Source organism: Piliocolobus tephrosceles, chromosome 3 (assembly GCF_002776525.5).
Source record: "Piliocolobus tephrosceles isolate RC106 chromosome 3, ASM277652v3, whole genome shotgun sequence".
Lineage (NCBI taxonomy): Eukaryota > Metazoa > Chordata > Mammalia > Primates > Cercopithecidae > Piliocolobus > Piliocolobus tephrosceles.
Genome location: NC_045436.1, coordinates 180,151,847 through 180,171,957, shown reverse-complemented (window position 1 = coordinate 180,171,957; position 20,111 = coordinate 180,151,847). Strand labels below are relative to the sequence as shown.

The following is a 20,111-nucleotide window of genomic DNA, read 5'->3' as shown; positions in this document are numbered from 1 at the left end:
CTGCAACCTGCTTTATCAGCAAGGTCTTTATGAGCTGTATCTTGTGCCGACCTCCTATCTTATCCTGTGACTAAGAATGCCTAGCCTCCTGGGAATGCGGTCCAGCAGGTCTCAGCCTCCCTTTACCCAGCCCCCATTCAAGATGGAGTCGCTCTGGCTCATGTGCCTCTGACAAGTTGGCCTGGGTTGAGTGTTCCCTAGTGTGTGGTTGTTGGAGCTGTTCCTAGGAGTAAGAGGTATTGTCAGTAGGAAACAGGCCTCTGTTAGCTCTGGGGCTGGCACTCTGCCCCAGTAGGTCGGCCTCATTTTAGTGGTGACCAAACTGGGGCTCAGAGAAATCAACTCCCTCACCCCGAACCCCTAGACTGTGAGTGGTGGGCTGGGGTTTGAATGTGGTGCTTGAAGACCCATCGTCTCCACTGGTCCCCCAGTCTCTGCTGCCCAAGAGGAACAGGATCCCAGGATCCAGGCCCCTCGTGGCACCAGCCAGGGTGGGTGGAGATGGGGAGGCTCAGTTCCAAAGCCCCCCAGACTCTGAGGCAGGTCGGGGGCCGAGAGCAACCCGGACCTGCGGACCCCACCCCGAGAAGAATGGCTGCAGGCCCGGCCCAGCGGACAGGAGGTCTGTGTCCTCAGTAAACGTGACGGCGCTTCCCGCTGCTCCAGCCAGGCCGAGCCGTCTTCTTGTTTCCAATCATGCGGCCTCCTCTCCAATTCCCAAGCCCGACCCACAGAGACAGCGATCTGGGGTCAACCTGAGGTTTGTCAGCAGCTCTGACCCGCTGCTTCCCGCCAGCTGCGCGGCCGGTTCTGGAAAGCTCTCTGCCGCCCCCTGGTGGGAAGGCTCGGGGCAGGGCTCTGGCTGCAAGCATGGGGCTCCCCTTTGGTGCTCCCAGAACCTCCCGGCTCTGTCACTTCTGCTGGGTGGAAAACCAACCCAGGACTGAAGCAGCAGATGGGTGCCTGGTTCCTTATTATCAGAGCTCCACTCACTGGCAAGTCTCTCTCCGGGCCTCAGTTTCCCCTTCCATTAAACGAGGGGCTTGGGGGATAGCAAGGAGGGGTAACTGCTTAGTGAGGATGGCAGGTTTCTTCTGGGGAGATGAATACATTTTCAAAGTAGATGGCGTGAGTGGTTGCACAGGACTGTGAACGCACAAATGCCACCACATGATTCACGTTGAAATAGGTAATTGCATGCGATGTGAATGTCACCTCATTTAAAGTGTTTAAAAGAGGGGCCTGGGAGAGTGCAGGGTATGTGAGAATGACGTGGGACACCCGCAGTCTCTGAACCTCGGTTTCCTTGCTGTAAACTGGCAAAGACACCGTGTGAGCCGTGTTCCCTGGGCCAAGAGATTCCAAGAAGGAAAACCTGGGATTCCTGGGACTGGGATGAGGGCCGAGGGCCGGAAGGTGAGGGGTATGTGGGGACGGCTGGGGGGCAGCCCAGATAAGACTTTCAACACTGGGCAGCAGTGTCTACACAGGCGGTCTGTATACATCCCTGCATCTCACTTCCCACAGGGCTGACCAGTGGCCAGAGGTGGGACTGGCCAGGCTCGGCCCAGCCAAGTCTGAGAGCAGAGGACACTGAGTGAGGGATCCCCGGGGCCACCCTCACTGGCCTGTGGCTCTCCTGACACCACAAGAGAGGTCCAGGAGCTGACCTTGGGTCCTAATTAGGGACACCTTCCTGGCAGCAGGCTGGCAGGGTGGTGTGGTAGTCAGTGTACTGGGCTCTGTGTCTCCGCCCCTGCCTGCTGTGTGACGGTGGGCCAGACACCTAACCTCTCTGTGCCTCTATTTCTTCAATGGCGAACAGGGGCACTAGCAGCCCCCACATGTGGGCACAGTGGCCTGAAGATTAAAGGCAAGGGTGGCACGAGACCTACAGCAAAAGCTCTGAGCAGGGAGCTGCCCAGGGAGTTCCACCACCACCTCCCCTCTGGCCATCAAGGAAACCGAGGCTCATGGTGACCTGGCCCAGGTCTGTTGGACTCAGGGTCCTTCTCATCCCCAAGATCAGAGGGCTGTCACCAGGGAAGCAGCTGGCCCCTAGACACACCCCGGCAGCACACCAGGGAAGGATGCGCTGGGGACTTCAGTATGTTATTGCAGAAAAAAACCCAAACATTTATTGCTATTTGAACCCTGCTTTCATGCCTCCATTTCCCAGAAAATGAGCCACGGGAGACACCAGGAGAGGCAGGAGACCATCCTCCTCGCACAAAACCCACTCCCTCAGATGCTGTCCTCAGCGAGGGTGGCTGGGGGCCAACCAGGGGACCCACCCGCAGAGTGGCAAAGGAGGCAGGTTGACCCTGCGGATGTTGAGCTCTGTGGCGAAGGTCCTGGCCTTCTGGTAGAAGAAGAGCGACTTCTCGCGGTCCAGGAGGAAGTTGTGGTAGATGGTGGCCAGCCGCGTGTAGATCTTCAGCTGTGCCTTTTTGTTGCCCAGGTCCACGGCGGCTGCCAGTGCCAGCTGGTAGTACCCAGCTGCATCAAACGGGTCCTGAAGGGGACAGGCCATGCTCAGCAAAAGGGGGACTCGGAGCCTGTCTTCCCAGAGGCCGTTCCTGTCTCCAGGTCATGCCACATGTCCAGCCAATGCTGGCTCACCCCATGAGCCCCGAAGCCTGTGACACTGCTGTGGTCTCAGCTGCAGGAATTGGGGACGACCCTGACACCCCTGGAAGCCTTCCTGACTGTCCCTACACCCCACTCACCCCAAGCCTCCTACCCCAGGTCCCACCCTCTCTGCAGGCAGTGGCTGCTTTCCTCATGGGCTGAGGTCAGGGCAGATCCTGCCTGCTCTGAGAGTTCCATGCAGGACCCGTGGCTCCAAGCCACAGCAGGGGCACAGTGTTGAGTGACCCAGGCTCCCCTCTGGCCCCGGTCCATGCTGACCATTTCCAGGCCCTCCACGCGCCAGGCCAGGTACAAAACCATCTCACAGGTGTCCTCCCTGGCAATGTTCCCTGAAATATTGACAGTGTGACTCCCCAGACATCCACTCCCATTTTCAATGCATCTTTGGCTCAAACTCACCATCCCTGGGTTGGGATGCTGCCTCCCAGACCTCCACCTTGACCCTCCCATCCCCCACCCAGCTTCTCCCCGGGCGCCTCCTCCACATGGGGGACACCCAAGGGACCTCTCTAAGACCCAGGCCTGGCCTGTCCCCCTTTACCATCTCAAGATGGCTCCCAGGGCCAAGGACAAAGTCCAAGATGCAGCAGTCCATTCCCTCACTGCCCCGCCCCACACACGGAGCAGGGGCGTGAGAAGTCCCCGAGTCACCGCCGCTGCTCATCCAATGCCCCCCGGCCCAGCCGAACACTGGACTCTGTGCTGGGTGCATGGCTGAGCCTAACGTCCTCGCTCCCAGCTCCCAGTCTGAGGGACCTGGGAGTGAACACTGACCACACAGGGTGGCCCGGGCTGTGGCAGAGGGAAGCCCAGGAGCCTGTGGGGGGCCCAGGAGGCCCCAGACTCAGCCGGGGGTGGGAGGCAAGGGCTTCCGGAAGGGGTGGGGGCTTCCCAACGAAACAGGAAGGTGCCAGCCAAAGCCTATGTCTCTGCGTGTGCCTGTGTGTGTGCCTGTGTGTGTGCCCCTGTGTGCCTGTGTGCGCGTGCGTCTGTGTGCGCACCTGTGTGTGTGCCTGTGCGTGTTTGTGTGCCTGTGCGTGTTTGTGTGCCTGTGCCTGTGTGTGCCTGTGTGTGTGTGCCTGTGTGCATGTGACTGTGCCTGTGTGTGTGTGACTGTGCCTGTGTGTGTTCCTGTGCCTCTGTGTTTGTGTGCCTGAGTGTGCGTGTGCCTGTGTGCGTGTGTGTGTGCCTGAGTGTGCGTGTGCCTGTGAGCATTTGCGTGTGCATTTCGATGTGCCTGTAGTGTGTGCAGCAGCTAGTGAGTGGCAGGCTGAGCCAGGACACACCTAATCCACCCTATTCCAGGGCTCGCTCTCACATGTAGACTAAAGGGGACCCCTTTTTAGAGGCAATCGGCAAGGATGCCCATTTACCCTGCCTCTCTGCCAGCCTTCCAGGCCCCATCCAGCCCGGCTTTCTCTCCCACTCCTCTGGGCCCTGGGTCCAGAGCCTCCTATACAAGGAGGAGGGTGTGGCCTTGGAAAGACGGCCGCCCTTGGGGAATTCCGAGGGGGCCTCCCTGTGGGAAGCTGGCCTGGGCTGACAGCACCGTCACCATGAGGCCCAGAGGGCTGTGCAGGGGAAGCCGGTGAAGGAGGCCTCTGCCCCTCGACCCCAACCGTGGACTTTGGCCTCTCAGGTACTACTTGGCCCTTTCCTTGCTCCTGGGCAGGTGGAGTGGGCGGCAGGCTTGACCAAGAGAGATAAAGGCCCCTTCTGGGAGGCCCATCCCCTGGGTCCCAGGCGAGCCCCTGAGCAGTGAGCGGCATCCCTCTGGGCCTGACCCCTGGCACCTGCCTGTCTGGCTGGGACTTGGGAGGCCACAGGGACCGCTTCTGACCACCAGGTGTCGCCAGCACTGGGCGGGGGCCTCCCGGGCAGCCCCAGGCCTGCGGTGGAGAATACGGGGTGGGGTCTTAGGGCTGCCCCAGCTCCTCATGTCGTTCTAAGGCCCCCAAGATCTCGGTCCCTGAACTGGAGCGCCCTGGCCCCTCAGCCCATAAGGAGCACTAACGCGGTGCCAGTGCGATGCTAGGAGGGGCGGGCGCCTGCTGGGCAGAGGGGTGGAGACATCCCAGGTCCGAATCTGCCAGTCCCAGCTGTCCACCCCTGCAGGGCTGGGGGCAGAGGGAGCACAGATCCCAGCACCTCCCCTCGAGACAGACCCGACCCAGCAAGGCCTCAGCCTGGCTGGCTGGGGCCCGGCCCCACTGCACCTGCCCTCCGCTGGGGTTTCCCTGCCTGTGAAGCAGATGGTAAGACACCGGCCCCACCCCACCCTTCCTGGGTGATGTGAAGATGCAAGGTGTCTCGGGACTCCAGGAAGGAGTTGCTCAGTGCAGGCTGGCACCCTGGGCAGGCTTCCTAGAGGAGGCGCTGGAGTTTGGGTTGGATCTTGCAATGTGGATTCAATGTGAGGATGATGTCGTCCTCCAAAATGTCTCCCGACCCTGTTTTCTTTGTTAAATGCAATTTGACACTTGACTGTCAAGACTCAGCTTTGGTGTCACCTCCTCCAGGAGGGCCCCCTGACTACCATCCCCCTTCTTTACCCAGAGGCCACCATTGCCCGCTTATGTGTCAGCCTCCCTGGCTGAGACTGAGTTCTCGAGGGTGGGGCCTGGCCAGCTTGGGAGCTGGGTTGTATCTGCTAACCTTGCCGGCCCCTCCAGCCGGGTGCAGAGCTCCCATTCCTAAGGCTGGAACCCAGGCCTCTGGGGTCTGGGTGGAGATCCCACTCCAAGAGGGCCGGGAACACCCCAAGCCCTGCCCCTCCCCCCCCACCTTCAGGTCGTAGAAGATGATGTCACCGAGCACCAGGTACACCTTCACGTAGTAGAGGGTCTCCTCGTCAAACTCCAGCGGCGAGTTGCAGAGCGACAGGGCCTTGAGGTAGAAGTGCTCCGCCAGTTCGCTGTGGCCCAGCCGGTGGTGCAGGGCGGCCAGCCGGTGGTAGGCCACGCGCTCGTTCAGCCGGTCCCCTGGGGTGCAGGCCAAAGGGGCAGGCGTGAAGACATGGCTCCCTGGGGCAGGCAGGGCATAGGCCCCTCAGGAGCAGGTATGCAGACCCCGGGCAACACCTGGCTTGCCTCCAGGCACCTGCGGCCACCTGGGCAGCTCTGGCCAGTCCCTTCCGGGTTCCCAGACTCACTTTCTCATCTACAAAGCAGAACTAATAAGACCTGCCCCCATCTACTGTGAGGTTTTGGCAAAGTCGGACTTAGATGGCCCAGCTCTGTGCCTACACATAGCCACCTGCCTTTACTCACTGGTTTTAACCAGGAGACCCCAAAAGCCATGCAGTCCAGGTGCTCCCGGGCACCCCGGCTCCAGGCAACCCACAGACGTGACATCCGACTCCTCCTGGGTATGTCATGATCAGAGCCCCCTACCTTGGGGAGTCACCACATGCCTGAGCTCCAGGACCCCCACAGATGCACAAACCCACCTAGGCTGTCTCCGATGCCCTCCCCTTTGCAGGGCGAGTGCCGTGGAGCCGGCATTCAATGCATTCCCACACAGCTGCACACCTACTGTGTACTGGGCCCCGGGGCACAAGGCGCTGGGGCATGTGGCCTGCCCAGGGCTCCCTGTCTCTGGAGGAGGACAGACAACCCTGGCACAGCACCAGGGGATGCCCGGCCTTAAGGGGCAGGCTGCTGGAAGGGGAACTGGGATTTCATCAGCCAGAGAGCCATGTGGTTGATGAGGGTGGGAAGGGCACAAGAGAAAGGGAATGTGCCACACAGCCTGGCACATACAGGGACCAACGAGATGCCTGGCATGTCTCAAAGGCAGAGGGCTCACTGGGCGGCCTTTGTGGTCAGTAGCAGGAAGAGGCAGAGGAAGCAGAGCTCAGCCAGGCAGGGAGCTCTGCACTGTGTGAGAGACCTCGGGCTGTGCCGCACGGCTGGACGGGGAAGCCAGCTGGGCAGATCTGCCTGCCTGGACAGGAGACCAGGAAAATCCCACAGCTGTTTCAGCTCCTGCCCTGCAGACCTGGAGGCTGGGCTCTGGCAAAGTGTGGGTCCTGGCAGGGCAGGGGCTCAGGGGACTTACCCAGAGTGATGCTGAGTGCTAGGGCCATGTGGGCAAACTCCAAGCCCTCCTGGGGCTCCTCCAGCGTGGCCAGCAGTGCCACCAGCTTGTTGCACAGCCGCAGCTCCGCTTTGCGGTTGCCCGTAGTCACTGCCAGGGGCAGGGCCCGGTCCTACCACACAGGCAGGTGGGGTCAGGCTTCCCGTAGCACCCACCTTGCCCAGCGCCCTCCTCAGAGCTCAAACATGTGCTTGGAGCTTCCCACGCCCCAGTGACCCCTGCACCACCACAGAGCTCTGTGCTCTGGGATAACGCACGGTTCAGACACACAAGTTGGGGGCTGAAGAGTCACCTGAGACCCATCCAGCTACACCCGGCAGCCTCAGACCAGCCTCTCCCACCTGGGCACCAGGGGTCTGACTGGAGGGAGCCAGCACTCCTCTCTGCTCTAAAAACACCACATTTATCTGTGCCCAGAGCTGAGCCACACCGTGAGCTCAGAGGAAGGGAGAAGCCGTCCCTGTTTCGGGGTGCATGCAGATCTGGGCCCTGGCCCTGGGCCTCGCACTGACATGCTGTGTGTCCTTTGACATGTCCCTGTGCCTCTCTGAGCCTCAGTTTCCTCATCTGGAAGATGGGGACAGGACTTCCCGCTCATGGTTGCTTGAGATCATCAGGTACAAGGGTAGGGCCATTGCCATGTCCAGGCCCAAGCGTTTGTCCCGGGCAGGGGCACGGTCAATATCATTCCCGGTGAGACCACTAGGCAAGGGTAAGGCCATTGCCATGTCCAGGCCCCAAGTGTTTGTCCCAGGCAGGGGGCACGGTCAATATCATTCCCGGTGAGACCACTGGGAAACTAAGCATGTGCATGGGTGGCCCTGCCTCCAGGTGGGGGGCCTCTGCCCTGCCACACCTATGCCTCCGCCCTCCAGGTGTCCCCCTGAGGCTCACCCACATCAGCCCACAGGCCAGCTCACCCGGTAGAAGGACACAGCTTTCTCCCGCTCCCAGGCCCCATTGAAGAAGATGTCTCCAGCTGCCTCAAACAGCTCCAGCCCCAGGTTGGGGTCCCCTGTGTACAGGGCCACATTCTGTGCCACCTGAAAGGAGGTAGAAGTTCCCTCAAGACCCACACCTGGCGAGGTGGCCACGCCCCCTTCACCATCCTCCTTCCTCTCACACACTGCAGGTATACCTGAGCATTTTTCAGACCTGTGCATTAAGGCTACCCCCACCACTGGCATGAGGACAATGAACTGATGCACCTGAGTGCCAGGAGGTGACTGAGCAGCTACAGCCCAGGAGCCCAACACCTGTGAATCCTACCACCAGGGCTAGCCCTAGCCTACTCCCCCTGCACTCAAACCAGTCTCCGTGGCCCCCAGATTGCTGGAGCCCATCCCCTGGCTCCTTTCTGCGTTGCCACATCCCTGCCACAGCTCAGGGCCACACATCAACAGTGTTTGTGGGTGGGCCTGGTCCCCTCTTGGCCATGAGCTCTTGATCCCTCTCCTCAGCTCAAGGAGGTATACAGTAGGTGCTCAATAATGAAAGCTTCACCAGGTTCGTGGGCTTCACAATTTGTTCCAGATCACACTGTGTTTGGGAAAGCCTCTGAAAACAGCCGCTATGATAGATTCATTGTGTAAGGAGAAGTGTCACGTGTCGCTTGGAGCAAGTTCTTCTGTGTGTTAACTTAGTGGCCACATTATTTGAGCATGTGCTGTATACCAGCAGGTGCTGGGCACTGTGAGGGGCCATGCCTCTGCCCTCAGGGAGAAGATGCTAGCCACTGGGAGAGGATGTGAGGGAACCAGTTGGAGGGAGGGAAAAGGCATACAACAGGTGCTCAGCAGTGGCTTAAGAATGAGTGGATGGATGGATGAATGGATGAGCAGAAGTATAGACACATGGATGGATGGATGGGTGTGTGGATAGATGGATGCCTGGATGGATGCATGGATGGATGGATGGATGGATGGATGGTTGGAATGATGTGTGTATGTATGTATGCATGGGTATAGGGCAGGTGATGTATGTTCATATGGATGGATAGATGGGTGGATAGACAAATGTATGGATAAATAAATGGACAGATTGATGAATGGAGAGATGGATTAATAGGTAGATTGGTGGGTGGATGGATGAAGGATGGATGTACAAACAGGTGAATGGATGGATGGGTGAAAGGATGGATGATGGAAGGATAGATGATGGAAGGATGGGTAGATGATGGAAGGATGGACGGATGATGGATGGATGGATGAATGGATAAATGGATGGGTGGATGGAAGGATGAATAGGTGAATGGATGGTTGATGGAAGAATGAATGGACAGATGGATGAATGAACAGGTGAATAGATGGACAGGTGAATGGATAGATGATAAAAGGATGGACAAATGATGGATGGATGAATGGACAGATGGATGGATGGATGGATAAATGGATGAATGGATGAATGACAGATGGATGGAAGGATGGATGGATGATGGAGGGATGGATGAATGGATAAATGGATGGATGAATGATGGATAGATGGAAGGATGGAAGGTGAGTGGATGGATGATGGAAGGATGGATGGATGATGGATGGATGGATATATGGATGAATGGATAAATGCATGGATGGATGAATGATGGATGGATGGAAGGATGAACAGGTGAATAGATGATGGAAGGATGGATGGATGGATGGCTGAATGGATAGATGGATGAATGATGGATGGAAGGATGAACAGGGGGTGAATGGATGGATGATGGAAGGATGGATATATGGATGGATGATGGATGGATGGACATATGGATGAATGGATACATGGATGGATGGATGAATGATGGATGGATGGAAGGATGAATAGGTAAATGGATGGATGATGGAAGGATGGATGGATGGACAGACCAACAGGTGGATGGATGGTGGGTGAATGGATGAATAAGAATGGATGAATGATGGATGGATGAATGGATGGATGGATGAATGGATGGATGGATGGATGATGGATAGATGAACGGAAGGAGGAACAGGTGAATGGATGGATGATAGAAGGATGGATGGATAGAAGGATGAGCAGGCGAGTGGATGGATGATGGAAGGATGGATGGATGATGGATGGATGGATGATGGAAGGATGGAAGAATGAACAGGTGAATGGATGGATGATGGAAGGATGGATGGAAGAATGGATGGAGGGATGGATGAACAGGTGAATGGATGGATGGATGGGTGAATGGATGGATGATAAAAGGATGGATGATGGATGAATGGACAGGTGAATAGATGGATGATGGATGGATGGAAGATGGCTGGATGGATAGAAGGATGAACAGTTGAATGGATGGACAATGGAAAGATGAATGGAAGGATGGATGGATGGATGGACGAACAGGTGAATGGATGGACGAACAGGTGAATAGATGAATGATGGATGGACGGATGGATGGATAGAAGGATGAACAGTTGGATGGATGATGGAAAGATAGATGGAAGGATGGATGGATGGACGAACAGGTGAATGGATGGACGAACAGGTGAATGGATGGATGATAAAAGGATGGATGGATGATAGATGGATGTATGGACAGAGGGATGGATGATGGATGGACGGAAAGACGAACAGGTGAGTGGATGGATGATGGAAGGATGGATGGATGGATGGATGATGGATGCATGGAAGAATGAACAGGTGAATGGATGGATGGATGGATGATGGATGGATGGATGGATGGATGATGGATGGATGGATGGAAGGATGAACAGGTAAACAGATAGATGATGGAAGGATGAATGGATGGGTGGATGGACGGGTGAATGGATGGATAGATGGGTGAATAGATGGATGACGAAAGGATGGATGAATGATGGATGGATGGATGGACAGATGGATGGATGATGGATGGATGGATGATGGATAGATGGAAGGATGAAGAGGTAAATAGATGATGGAAGGATGAATGGATGGGTGATGGACAGAGAGTGAACAGCACAGGGGCCCTCCTGCATCCCTTGCCACTCACCTGGATGTACAGGTCCACCAGCTCGCTCTGCCGCAGGATGTAGTAGATCTTCCCTGCTTGCAGCCAGGCATGAGCCTCCTTCTCTTTCTTCTGGAGGTCAATGAAAATCCCCAGACTTCGTTTGGTGTAGTCTAGAGCGGATTTGTAGGCCCTGGAATCAGACACAGGTGTCAGAAGAAGGGCTCTCATTCTCCTGGAACCAGTCTGCCTCTTCCTGTGGGTCTGGTGACAGATGAATCTGGAATGTGGGGACTGGGAACAGCCCTCTTGTGTGTGCAGTGTTCTGCCCTTCGCAGGCTGCTGGGAGGGCCAGGGTGAACACACACGACATGGAAAAGATGAAGGACATCCTTCTGAGGGAATCGAGCATCATGCTGCCCTGTGGCAGGAGGAGTGTGCTAGTCCATCTCCCCTGCCTCCCAGACATGGCCTGTGTCTTCTCCAGATGCACCAGGAGCCGTTAGTGTTCAGAGGCTATCTAGGCCGATGGTTCTCAAGGTGTGCAGGCATCACAGTCACCCGGAGGCCTGTCCGTCTAGCTTGCTGGCCCTGCCCCCAGAGCTTCCGGCTCCATAGGCCTGGGGCAGGCCGTAGAACTCCCACTTGCCACAAGCTCCTAGGTGACATGGATGCTGCTCTGCTGGTTCAGGCACCACACTTTGAGAAGCATGGCTCTAGCACACTGGCCCATTTTCCTTCTGTGAACCTGAGGCCAAGACTGGAGCCAGTCTCCCAGGTCTCCGTGGAATCTGGCTCCTTCCCTGCTCTCTCAGTAAGTTCAACACTGGAGGGGGTGTGACTGCAGCAATATCACCGCGCCCTATGGGTGGGGTGGCCAGGGCCATGGTTACCCCACCAGCTCAGGATGCTTGGGGGAAGCCGAGTGGGCCACATACGGGACGTGAGACCTTGAAACCCTGCCCCAGGGAAGCAGGTGACACAACTGGCTCTGTCTTCTGTGGGAGAGAAGCCACAGGCGGCTGCTGTGGTCACATTTAAGGGGACAGATGAAGGCCAGGAGTGAAGACTCGGGGCACGCAGAGTCAGATGACAAAAGCCACCATAGTAGGAAGAACAGCCCAGAATGCACGTACTGCCTCTGCTGGGGTTGAGATGACCTTTGGGGAGGTGTGCAGGCAGGGATGGGAAGACGTGTCACCCAACAAGGGAGACTCAAGTTGGGACTCACGGGCCATCAGCAGCCCTGGGACGACCCCAGGCCCATCAGCCCAAAGCATCTGATGCCAAGGAACCAAATGATCCCAAGGAGAGGGGCTGCTGGGGCCCTGGGCCAGTTTCCCTGTGCCCCATTCCCTGCCCTGTCCCCCCGCCCCCTTTGCCCCCCTCCTGCCCCCACCACTGCAAAGCCAGCCCTCACCGCTCGGTGCCCAGGGACAGGTAGAGCTGACTGATGGTCTCCAGGAGCTGCCCCTCCAGCACCTTGTCAGCCACCTTGCGGGCCAGGGAGAGCTGGAGCTCATGGTAGATGACACACTGGGCCTCGCTGGGCATGACGGTGCTGTAGAAGTAGCACAGTCTCTGGACGGCCCGCAGCTGGCCTGGGCAGAAGACAAAAAGGAAGACGTCAGCCTCCCAGCATCGAAGCGAGGCTGGCTGGACTCGGAGGCGCCTGCGCTGTGCTTGCCTTTTTCACACCTCTGTAAGCCTGGGCCCCATAGGCGGGGAGCCTGAGCGCAGACAGGTCATGCACCCGTGCAAGGGCAGCCGCCAAGCACACCGTGACATGGGCACAGCTTGGTGCAGATGCTCGTGGTACAGGCCGGCCTTCTTTACAACTCCCAGGGCCGAGGTCCTGGCCAGGCTCGGCCCCTGCACCAGGTCATCTATTTATGTTTCACAAAGTCCCTCTGGCCAGGACCAGGGCCACCTTCAGCCTGAGCTGATGAGGCGAGGGGCACAAGTAGCCCCTGTCGCAGATGGAACCCTGAGAGAGCAAAGCCAAGCGTCATGTCTGCCACACACGGCATCATGTTGGGGGAATGGGGTTCAAAGCTGGCCCCTGGCGTTCCCACACATGCTTCTCTCACGCAACCAGGCTCCAAACCCACAGGCTCACTGGCCTCTCCCAAAGCCAGGGTGCTGGGAACGGTGGAAAGCTGCTGATTTTCTAGTGTCAGAAACATTCCGGAGATTAACACCGGAAACCAGGTACGCCGAATGGACATCTGTCACACATGCCCCGCAATGACACCTGAATACACAGTCCTCTCGAGCGCCCATGGGACATTCCCCACGACAGACCACGTGCCAGGCCACAAAACGAGCCTCAGTGAATGGAGAAGGACTGAGACCAAAGCAGAGGAGTTCTTCAGCTGTACTGGCACGAAACTGGAAATCAACAGTGAAGGAAACATGCGAAATTCAAAAATATGTGGAAATTACACACTCCTAAACAACCAGTGAGTCAAAGAAGAGACCGTCAGGGAAACTGAAAACTAATTTGAGAAGAATGCAAACAAATGCATAGCCCAGGCCAGCGCGGTGGTTCATGCCTGTCATCCCAGCACTGTGGGAGGCCGAGGCGGGAGGATCGCTTGAGTCCAGGAGTTTGAGACCAGCCTGGGAAACACAGTGAAACCCCATCTCTATAAAAAATACAAAAATTAGCTGGGCGTGGTGGTGCATGTCTGTAATCCCAGCTACTCGGGAGGCTGAGGCATGAGAATGGCTTGAACCTGGGTAGAAGTTGCAGTGAGCCAAGATTGCACCACTGCACCCCAGCCTGGGCAATAGAGCAAAACTCTGTCTTAAAAAAAAAAAAAAAAAAAGCACAGCATATTAAATTCCAAGATGCAGCTAAGACAGTGCTAAAAGGGAAATTTATAACTGTAAATGTCTACATTCAAAGAAAGAAGAAAAATCTCAAATCAAAAACCTAAGTGAACAAAGTGAAGAACCCAAAGTGAACCAAAGTGAACAAAAGGAAGAACATAATAAACATGAGAGTGGAAATGGGAAGTAAAAATACAGAGAATGGAAAAACAAAAGAGATCATCAACAGAACCAAAAGTAGGTTTTTTGAAAATAATAACAAAATTGACAAATCTTTCACCAGACTGACCAAGAAAAGAAAGATGGGACACAAATGACTCAAATCAGAGACTGAGCACCATGGCTCACGCCTGTCATCCCAGTGCTTTGTGAGGCCGAGGTGGAAGGATCGCTGAGGCCAGCATTCAAGACCAGCCTGGGGGAACATGATGAGACCCCATCTCTAATAAAAATAAATAAATAATTAATTACAAACCCAAGTTTCTAAAATCGGAAATGAAAGAGGAAACATTATTGCCGACCTGACAGAAATAAAAGGATTCCATGAAAACACTATGAACAATTGTACACCAACAAATCAGATCATCTAGACACAACAGCCAAACTCCTAGAAGGACACGAACTACTGAAAGTGATTTAAAAATGACCCCAAGTAAGCATGTGGGGTATTAGCCCCGCCCTCGGTCTCCTCGACTGTTCAGCGCAGAGTGGGGAGACAGGGACGCATGATCCCCGTTCCCTGGCCTGCATTTCCAAGTCTGAATCCCCCAGCACCCCGAGGAGGGCCTCGTAGGAGGAGGTGCCACAGGCTGTTGTGCCAGGAGCCACCGGAGGCTGCAGTGGGGGCTGGGGCGCTGGGTTCCTGGAGGGTCTCCTTCCAGTCAGAGAATGCCCCTGGGAAAGAAGCCTGGGTCTGAACCCCCCACCCCTGCTTGGGCAGATGTGTGGGACCGGGGCTCCTTCACACGGTCCTTTCCAAAATCTCATCCCTCCTAGGGCCAGGAGTGGGTGCCAGGCCTGTGCTGGGAAATGGGCAGATTTGGCCACAGCCCCTGGGGCTCTGGTCCAGGCCACAGGAGGCACCTCTGAGTGGTCTCACTGTGCCATGACGTCCATCCTGGGAGGATGGACAAAGCGCTGCAAGGCAGAGGGGACCCACAACAGTATCGCTTGTCTCGGCAGTTTCCCTGGACTCAACTTCCTCATCTATCCTCTGTGGCCTAGATTTCGGACAGCCCTGCCCACCTACTGTCCGTTCACTGCCCAGTCTGCAGTGACTGTTCTATAGCACTCCATGGCTCCCCAATGCTCTTGGGGAAAAAGCCAAGCCACAGCCTGAGGCCCCAAGCCCTGCATAGCTCTCCAGAAGAGCTTCTTACCATTCAGCACCCAAGCCACCCACTCCCAACTCTGCACCTCCCTGCGTAAGCCCTGCTCACTCACCACCACTCACACCCCACTCATCCCTGCTCACACCCCACTCCTCCCCGCTCACTCACCCCCACTCGCTCACCCCTGGGCCTTCACACAGGCTACACCACCAGCCCCTCCCCCACCATCAGCCCCTCACCCACCACCTATTACTTGACTAAATCCTCTCAACCCTCTGGTCCCAGACTAAAGAAGCTTCCCTAACCCACAGCCAAGTGCTGCCCCGCCATCACGCCACTCACCCTTTTGTGGCTTCTCTGGCCTGAAGCTCACATTCCCACGCTCAGCCCCTGCCACCCGAAGACCCCACAAGCCGCACTGGTGGGTGGGGTCTGGCACACTCTGCACGACAAGCTGCTTTTGCATGAACTGCTCTGCGGCTTTGGGCAATCACCCGCCCCTGTGTCCTCTGTGAATTGGGATGACAGGTGCACAGGGCTGCCAAGATACCAAGCAGATAACACGGGCACGAGAACCGGCGTTCAGGACCTGGTTCATGGAGGGGCCCCAAGTCCCAGCTCAGCAGAGACTGCCTTGATCCCAGGGTTATGTCTAGGGATTCCCAGCACGCAGGACTTTCCGTGCTCAAGGCAGGATGGTCCCTGAGCAAACCAGGAAGAGCTGGCTGCCTCAGTAGGGCACAGAGGGCCTGGCCCTGTGTGAGAACCGCCTGTCTCCAGGGCGCTTGCCAACATCTGCTGTTGGCCACGACTCAGCACTTTCGATGGTGGAAAAACCACCACTTGTTTCTGAATCACAAACCCCAGGTGTGCCCTGACCCGAGTGGCCCCAGAAGGCGCAGAGGAGGAACTGGGGCACTCACTCTCCACATGACCCATCTCCACGGCGACCAAAAGGGCCCACTCATAGTAGCCCTTGCCCTGCTGGGCCGGGCCCTGGCGGGTGCAGAGGTGGCCCAGCTGCAGGAGCACGTGGGTGAAGTCCCGGCCACACTCCCCACAGGGCAGCCTCGAGAACAGCCGCACGGCCTCCAGGAGGTAGTGCTGGGCCAGCCTGCTGGCACCCGCGTGCAGGCACAGGGCCCCGAAGTTGGCCAGCACCACTGCCTGGTTCCTCCGCTGGCCCAGGTCCCGAGCCGCCCGTAGGGCACGGTAGTAGCCCTCGGCTGCCTGCCTCGTCTGGCCCGTCCTCTTCAGAGCTACGGCCACCATGTTGGCAATCACGCCCTCCTGGTCCTCGCTGGCCACCACTGCATCCTGGACAGACTGCAGGATGTCCAGGGCCACCGGGCTCTGCCCATGAAGCACGTGCAGCCAGGCCAGGGCCACCAGGCGGTCCACGATGGCACGGACTCCGGCAACAGCACTGGCTTCCACTGCCTGCGTCATGAAGGTGATGGCCGGGCTGTGGTAGCCATGGTGGCTGTACAGCTGGGCCAGGCTGGCGTGGAGAAGGCCGCACAGCGCCTGGCCTGTGCCCGGGGTTAGGGAGGCCAGCGCTCGCCTGAGGTAGTGGGAAGTCTGTGTGGGGAGGCTGTGGGGCTGGAGGGCGTTCTGGAGCACCAGGTTCACGCTCCTCAGCGAGCCGGCCAGCGAGTCCTGTGTCCTCAATGAGGCCACCTTGACACAGCTCAGCACCAGGTGGGGCAGGCACTTGCGGCTGTAGATGTCAGCCAGGAGTAGGTAGCAGTCTGAGAGCCACGCAGCCTCTGGGGCTCCCGAGTCCCTGTGCAAAAGCAGCAGCCGCTCTAGGAAGGGCAGGGCCTCCTCGGGCTGCTTGAGGTGCACGTGGTGCCTGGCCAGCAGGAAGCAGGCCCGGGCCTCGGCCTGCAGGCTCTGGCCACCCACCGCCTGCCGCAGCGCCAGCTGCAGGAGCTCCCCCTCCGCCTCAGTGCTGCAGATGTGGCTGGGCATCCCCAGGAGCAGGGCCATGGCTTTGGGAACCACCTGTGTACACTTCTCCCGGTTCTTCTGCTTCCGGTAAATGCTGGCCAGGTTGGCGTACACAGCCACCACCAGGAACAGGTCCCCAAAACTGCCCTCCAGGGCCCCCAGTGCTTCCTCAAAGTACACCCGGGCCTGGGACAGCTTGAGCCTCCTGCTGCACAGCCGCCCCAGGAGGAAGCAGAGCCTGGCCAGGGCCATGAGGAGGCCAGCTTTCTTAGCCGCCCCTCGGGCCTGTGCCAGGCGCCCAGTCAGCTCCTCCTCATCGCTAAAGCTGCAGAACACGCTGCTCAGCCATGGCAGTGCCACGTCGTACAGGCCACGGAAGCTGGCCTTGTATCCGGGGGTGTTCAGGAACAGCAGCAGTGAGCTCAGGGCCTCTGGATCCTCCCAGTCGTCCTCAGCTTCCAAGCAGAAGGAGGGCTCCTCGGGGTCCTGCAAGCTCACGTTGCTGGATGCCGCACAGAGACCCAAGGATGCTGGCTCCTGGGGGCAGCCTGGGCAGGTCTTGCATTGTTCCAGAACATTCTTCACCTTCTGCAGGGTCTCCTGTGGCTCCGGGCCCAGGCAAGGTGGAGGCATTTCTGCAAGTCACAAAAACATCTAGACAGATTAGAGTCCAGCAGTGAGTCCTTGGTCCACTGGGGGCAGGGTCCCCGCATCCCCGCCCTCTGTGTCCCTGGTGCAGCTTGCCATGAGCCCTTGAGAATTATGTGCAATGCAAACCCGGGGCCTGGAGCACATAGAAACTCCAGCACTCTGGGGACAGAGAGAACACGCAGGCTCATGGCCTGACTCTCCTACAGAATCACCCTCCTGTCCTGCTTTGTCGCCCACCTGACAGCATCGTTTTAGGAGACTATGTCAGCTCAGCAATCCCTCAGAGATGCCTTTCCCTTTAGAAAGAATGAAAGCCTTCTAACTGGACCCATGTATGTGCAGCACTACAACTACAAATGTAACTTCTGTCAGCATATTGGGCCCCCCGGTGGGGTACAGGCATCCATGAAATCCTCAACAGCCAATCGGAGCTATTGATCAGCTCAAAAGCTGCTACGCAAAATTGGTAAAGCCACCGACGGCACAGGACAGGGGTGTTGTACCCAGGTACCAAGCTCCGTGCAGGGAAACGGACCATCCCTGCAGGAAGGATGGGAAAGCTTCCAGGCCCCTGTGGCCACCTTCACCTTGGAGGGTCTGAAAACCTGAAGCCCACAGTTCCTAAAGGGTTAACAAAGGCCAGGCTGCTCAAGCAGCCCGCTGGCATCTGCTGGCTTCCAGCTGGCTTCGGTGGATTCCTAGCCAAAGCCCCCTCCCAGAGGTAAGCAAACGACCGCATTTCCTGTTGGAAAACCTGGGATGAAAGGAGGCATTACTGGGAAGGAAAAAACCTAGATTTAAACAGACTGTCTGTTTCAAGCTCACATGTAAAAACTATTTTCAATACAAACTGTCTCCTTATTTGTCTGTAAAGCCTTGGAATTAAAATAAATAAATAAATATGATTTAGAGGCAAATGTCTGACTTGACTACACTACATTAGCTAAGAAATCTCCCCCACCAGGCAGAGGCACACAGCCCCTCCCAGCCACTACCCTGGCCTCTGGGGCAGCTGGAGAGCCACGTGCCTTTGCTCCAGGGACTTTGGCAGAGGGTGGAACCACCCCCTCCCCGAGGCAAACCTACAACAGCCTTCCCTTCCCCACTGGCTTCCCAGGCCTCCTCTGGGACCTTGTGCTGCATCCCAAGTGTACTGGGATGGATCCCATTCCCAGGGAACTTCCAAGGGCCCTTGGGGCGTCCACATCACCAGGCAGTCCACATGCGGACCCTGTGTGAGGGGAAGAGACAGAGCCACAGAGGGGAGACGGGAGGGCCTCCCTGAATCAGCCCCTCAGGAAAGAGCAGACCCTTCAGGGACCTCAGTTGAGGCCCCTGCAACCTAAGGCTCTGAATTCTGCTACCCGCTGAGGGCTGTGTGGCCTCCCATCTCTGAGGCAGAGCACAGGGCGAGCTGCAGCTTCTCCAGGTCATGAGAAAGGAACCCACAGCTCCATGTGGGCCCCAGCAGTGGAAAGGATGCCCCACCTCGGTCGGGGACCAGGCGGGGGCCAGCATATTCATTGGAAGAAGTGTGGGACGCCACGGCCTCCAGTGCCAGAGTAGACGGGAGGTTTAGGACCACCTCAGGCGACGTCCCCCACACCCCCAGCCCACACCACAAAGGAGTGACAGCCACATCTAGTGCCCACTGTACTCAGCTCTGTCACCTCCCCCGGCGTTACCCCAAGGCCCAGCTCGTAACCAGAGGAAGCCTGAGCCACCGGCAAAACCCACCTTTTTCCTGCGGCTGCTCGGTCTCAGCTTCCTCTACTGAGTCTGGCAAGGGAGAAAAGAGAAGCAATCAACACCCCCAGCCAGCACCTCTGGTCCCATGTCAGCTTGAGCTGGGTGTCAGTGTTGCAGGGTGAGAGCACTGCAGGGTGCAGGGGTTGCTGGCTGGGGTGTTGCAGGGGTACAGGTGCACACCAGCATAGGAGCACTCCTGACACCTGAGGGAGAGGCACAGCCAACGGGCCAGAGAATTCCCATGTTCCAGCATCTCCAGGCCTCCACCCCACCCAACCCCTGTGGAGACTCCCCTCTCCCATCTTCTGGGGACATCCTCCCATCATCAGTGGGAGCACGATCTCAGCTTCTATCGGCTCAGCCCAGGGATGAATGCCGATCCACCGTGCACCCCCACCCTCTTCATCCCAGGGCAGGCAGCTCCTGGGTCTGTTTCCACCCCAGCAAAGTGGCTGACACTAACTGCTTACTGGGTTTCCATGGAGATCAAATGAGAAATAGCTGTAAAAGGTGTGGACCACTTCAAGTGCTGTGAACTGGGATAACAGGCGTGCAGTTCTGGGGAGCACCCTCCAATGCCCCCACCCCAGAACACCTACACCTTGTAACGCCCCACCCCACAACACCTACACCCTGTAACGCCCCACCCCACAACACCTACACCCTGTAACGTCCCCACCCACAACACCTGCCCCCTGTAACGTCCCCACCCACAACACCTGCACCCTGTAATGCCAGCCTGGCCAACATGGCGAAACCCCATCTCTACAAAAAAAATACAAAACTAATCCAGGGTGTGGTGGCACATGCCTGTAGTTCCAGCTACTTGGGAGGCTGAGACATGAGAATCGCTTGAACCCAGAAGGCAGAGGTTGCAGTGAGCCAAGATCATGCCACTGCACTCCAGCCTGGGCAACAGAGCAAGA

General features: G+C 57.3%; 1 protein-coding gene across 9 annotated transcripts in view; it reads right to left on the bottom strand.

Annotated features, from left to right (window-relative positions):
* Positions 1–2,112: 2,112 nt before the first annotated feature.
* Positions 2,113–20,111, bottom strand: part of SH3TC1 (SH3 domain and tetratricopeptide repeats 1) — a 42,749-nt gene continuing 24,750 nt past the window's right edge. For 8 of the 9 annotated variants that reach the window (XM_026448272.2, XM_023206840.2, XM_023206843.2 and 5 more), the window contains 8 exons: positions 19,174–19,215; positions 15,756–17,420; positions 12,087–12,267; positions 10,709–10,859; positions 7,671–7,793; positions 6,712–6,862; positions 5,437–5,633; positions 2,113–2,515 (listed from right to left, as the gene is read on the bottom strand). In XM_026448272.2, coding sequence (XP_026304057.1) covers positions 2,258–2,515; positions 5,437–5,633; positions 6,712–6,862; positions 7,671–7,793; positions 10,709–10,859; positions 12,087–12,267; positions 15,756–17,420; positions 19,174–19,215 — 2,768 coding nt within the window. In that variant the 3' untranslated portion in view covers positions 2,113–2,257. The remainder of the gene's footprint in view (positions 2,516–5,436; positions 5,634–6,711; positions 6,863–7,670; positions 7,794–10,708; positions 10,860–12,086; positions 12,268–15,755; positions 17,421–19,173; positions 19,216–20,111) is intronic. The other variant, XM_023206841.2, reaches the window with a different exon arrangement.